Genomic DNA, 2282 nt, shown 5'->3' on the forward strand with positions numbered 1-2282 from the left:
TACGAGGCGACAGATACATGATGGTGCACAATCAGGTGAACAATGGGTTGTGGAGTTGATTAATAGGCATCGAGATAGAATATTTGACAACCTTCACATGGAAGCTCCACTCTTCCTACAATTGTGTGATCTCTTGCTCACGCAGGGTTATTGGGAGCTGCACCCCACACAAAGGGTAGGAATCCATGAGTCTATTGCCATTGCCCTTATATGCCTTAGTCATAATGAACGTCACAGAGTTTTAGCTGAGAGATTCTAACATTTGTTGGAGACAGTGGATCGTCATCTTCGACGTTGCCTTCGAGCGCTTGTTCGATTGGGTCGTGATTTGGTCAGGCCTATAGATTATCACGCCACGCATCATAGAATCCTGAACAGTGCTCAGTTTTGGCCGTGGTTCAGGGTAAGGCTCCTTCAGTTGTATATACAGCGCTATCTTGGTGCCTACTAAATACATTGCATTGACCCTAATTGTCCAGGATTGTGTTGGAGCTATTGACGGAACACACGTTTCCGCATGGTGTACAGCCGAAGACAGAGACTGTTATCGAAACAGGCATGGTGGCTTGTCGCAAAATAACCTAGCTGTGTGTGACATAACATGAGATTCACTTATGTAAGAGTAAGATGGGAAGGTAGTGCCCATGATTCTAGAATCCTACGTAATACCTTACTGGATCCCAACTATGAATTTCCAATGCCACCACCAGGTTTGTGGAAATTATGAAGTTGTATTCCCGAAATACAAAATCCTAGCTAGGGCTTGATTTTTATTAATCCATTGTGAGTGACAGATTTTTGAAAGCTCTATCTTCTCATGCTACGCAGGCAAATATTATGTGGTGGATGCGACATACACAAATATGCCAGGATTTATGGCTCTTTTTAGAGGGGCACGGGAGACCCCACAAGAACGTTCAGCTAAAGCCCTTTTCAATAGGCGTCATGCATCGTTAAAAAATATTATAGAAAGGACATTTTGTGTGTTGAAAAAGCACTTTCTGATATTGGAAGGGCCAATGCAGAACTACATGATGGCAACACAGAACAACATTGTCCTTGCTTGTTGTGCCTTGCACAACTTCATGTGGGAGCACGTTCCAAATGATGCATATTTTAATGAACAACAAGCGGTTGGAGCTTGGGCAGATAATTTGCACGACGGACAACAAGTCTTGGGACAACAACCAGTTGATATGTCAGCACAAGGAATTGCCAATTGGAATGAAGATCGACGAGCAATAGCCAATCACATGTATTATCACCATTATCATTAGATGTTAGTCATAGCTGTGCTTTGGAATCGAGCTGTAACACGAAGGAAATTTGTGAACCTATTCCACTAGTTTATTTACCACGGACATGCTAAGTGATCGCGTATCCCTATAAAACTCCGCATCGCAATTTTATTAATCCAAAAAGGTTTTATTCAATTTATTTGGGTATATACTTTTTGTCACAAAATTCTAAATAATGTGTTTAGGTCTTTGTTAAATAGCCTTTAAGTTTTTAATTTGTATTCAAAAGTAATACAAAAGTAATGCAAAGTATAAGAAAGTCAAAAAAAATAACTATTTTTCAATAATAGCTAATCCAAACGTAGTTGTCTTAAAAAAAATAGACATTTTTTCATAAACAGGTAATCCAAGCGACGTTGGAGTTTTCAAAAAACAGCTATAGTAGTGTTTTTCAAAAACACCTCTAAAACACAGGTAATTCAAACGAAACCTTGGTTTTGTCAACCAAATCATGCAACCATATTATCGACACTCACTCTTACTTCATTTACCTCCTAATGTTCTATGATGCCGAATGAACGTGGAATGGTCGAAGAAAATGCCTCTGAAAGCGAGATTTTGCACCACCCAACTCCTGCTGATGAAGGTCCAAGAGCTGGTGACGGGCAGACTTGGAGCTGAAATTTGGGGGTACTGGGGAAGTTTTTTGGAGACATTTTCTTAATAAAAGTTACACTACTACAAGTGTAGATAGTGCAGATGACAAAAGAATGCCTAAAAGACTTAGATTCGGGGTCGGATTCGACAGCTCTCCAACCCTGGCTCAAGTTCCTCACCAAAATTTTCTACCCTTTTTTTTTTCTTTTTCTCCCTCGATTTTCTCTCCTTTCTTGCTGTTGTTTTCTTCGTCCGCCACCTCTACTCTCTCTCTCTTTTCCAAGGCTGTGTTTCTCAGCCTTTTATAGTTTCAAAAATCCCTCCAACCCTAGCATCTAAGGTGCAAGTTTGCTGCATTTTTCTGGCCAGAATTTGAGCCCTTAGATG

The 2282-nt window shown here is 40.4% G+C and overlaps 1 protein-coding gene across 1 annotated transcript; it reads left to right on the forward strand.

Moving 5' to 3' along the window:
• The first annotated feature begins 601 nt into the window (after nucleotides 1-601).
• On the forward strand, nucleotides 602-1277 carry LOC113772620 (putative nuclease HARBI1). The gene is made up of 2 exons (XM_027317250.1): nucleotides 602-710; nucleotides 829-1277. Exons 1-2 carry the CDS (start codon nucleotides 602-604, stop codon nucleotides 1275-1277), a joined length of 558 nt encoding a protein of 185 aa, XP_027173051.1.
• The last annotated feature ends 1005 nt before the right edge of the window (nucleotides 1278-2282 follow it).

The sequence above is a fragment of the Coffea eugenioides genome, chromosome 1, assembly GCF_003713205.1.
Source record: "Coffea eugenioides isolate CCC68of chromosome 1, Ceug_1.0, whole genome shotgun sequence".
NCBI classification, from domain to species: domain Eukaryota; kingdom Viridiplantae; phylum Streptophyta; class Magnoliopsida; order Gentianales; family Rubiaceae; genus Coffea; species Coffea eugenioides.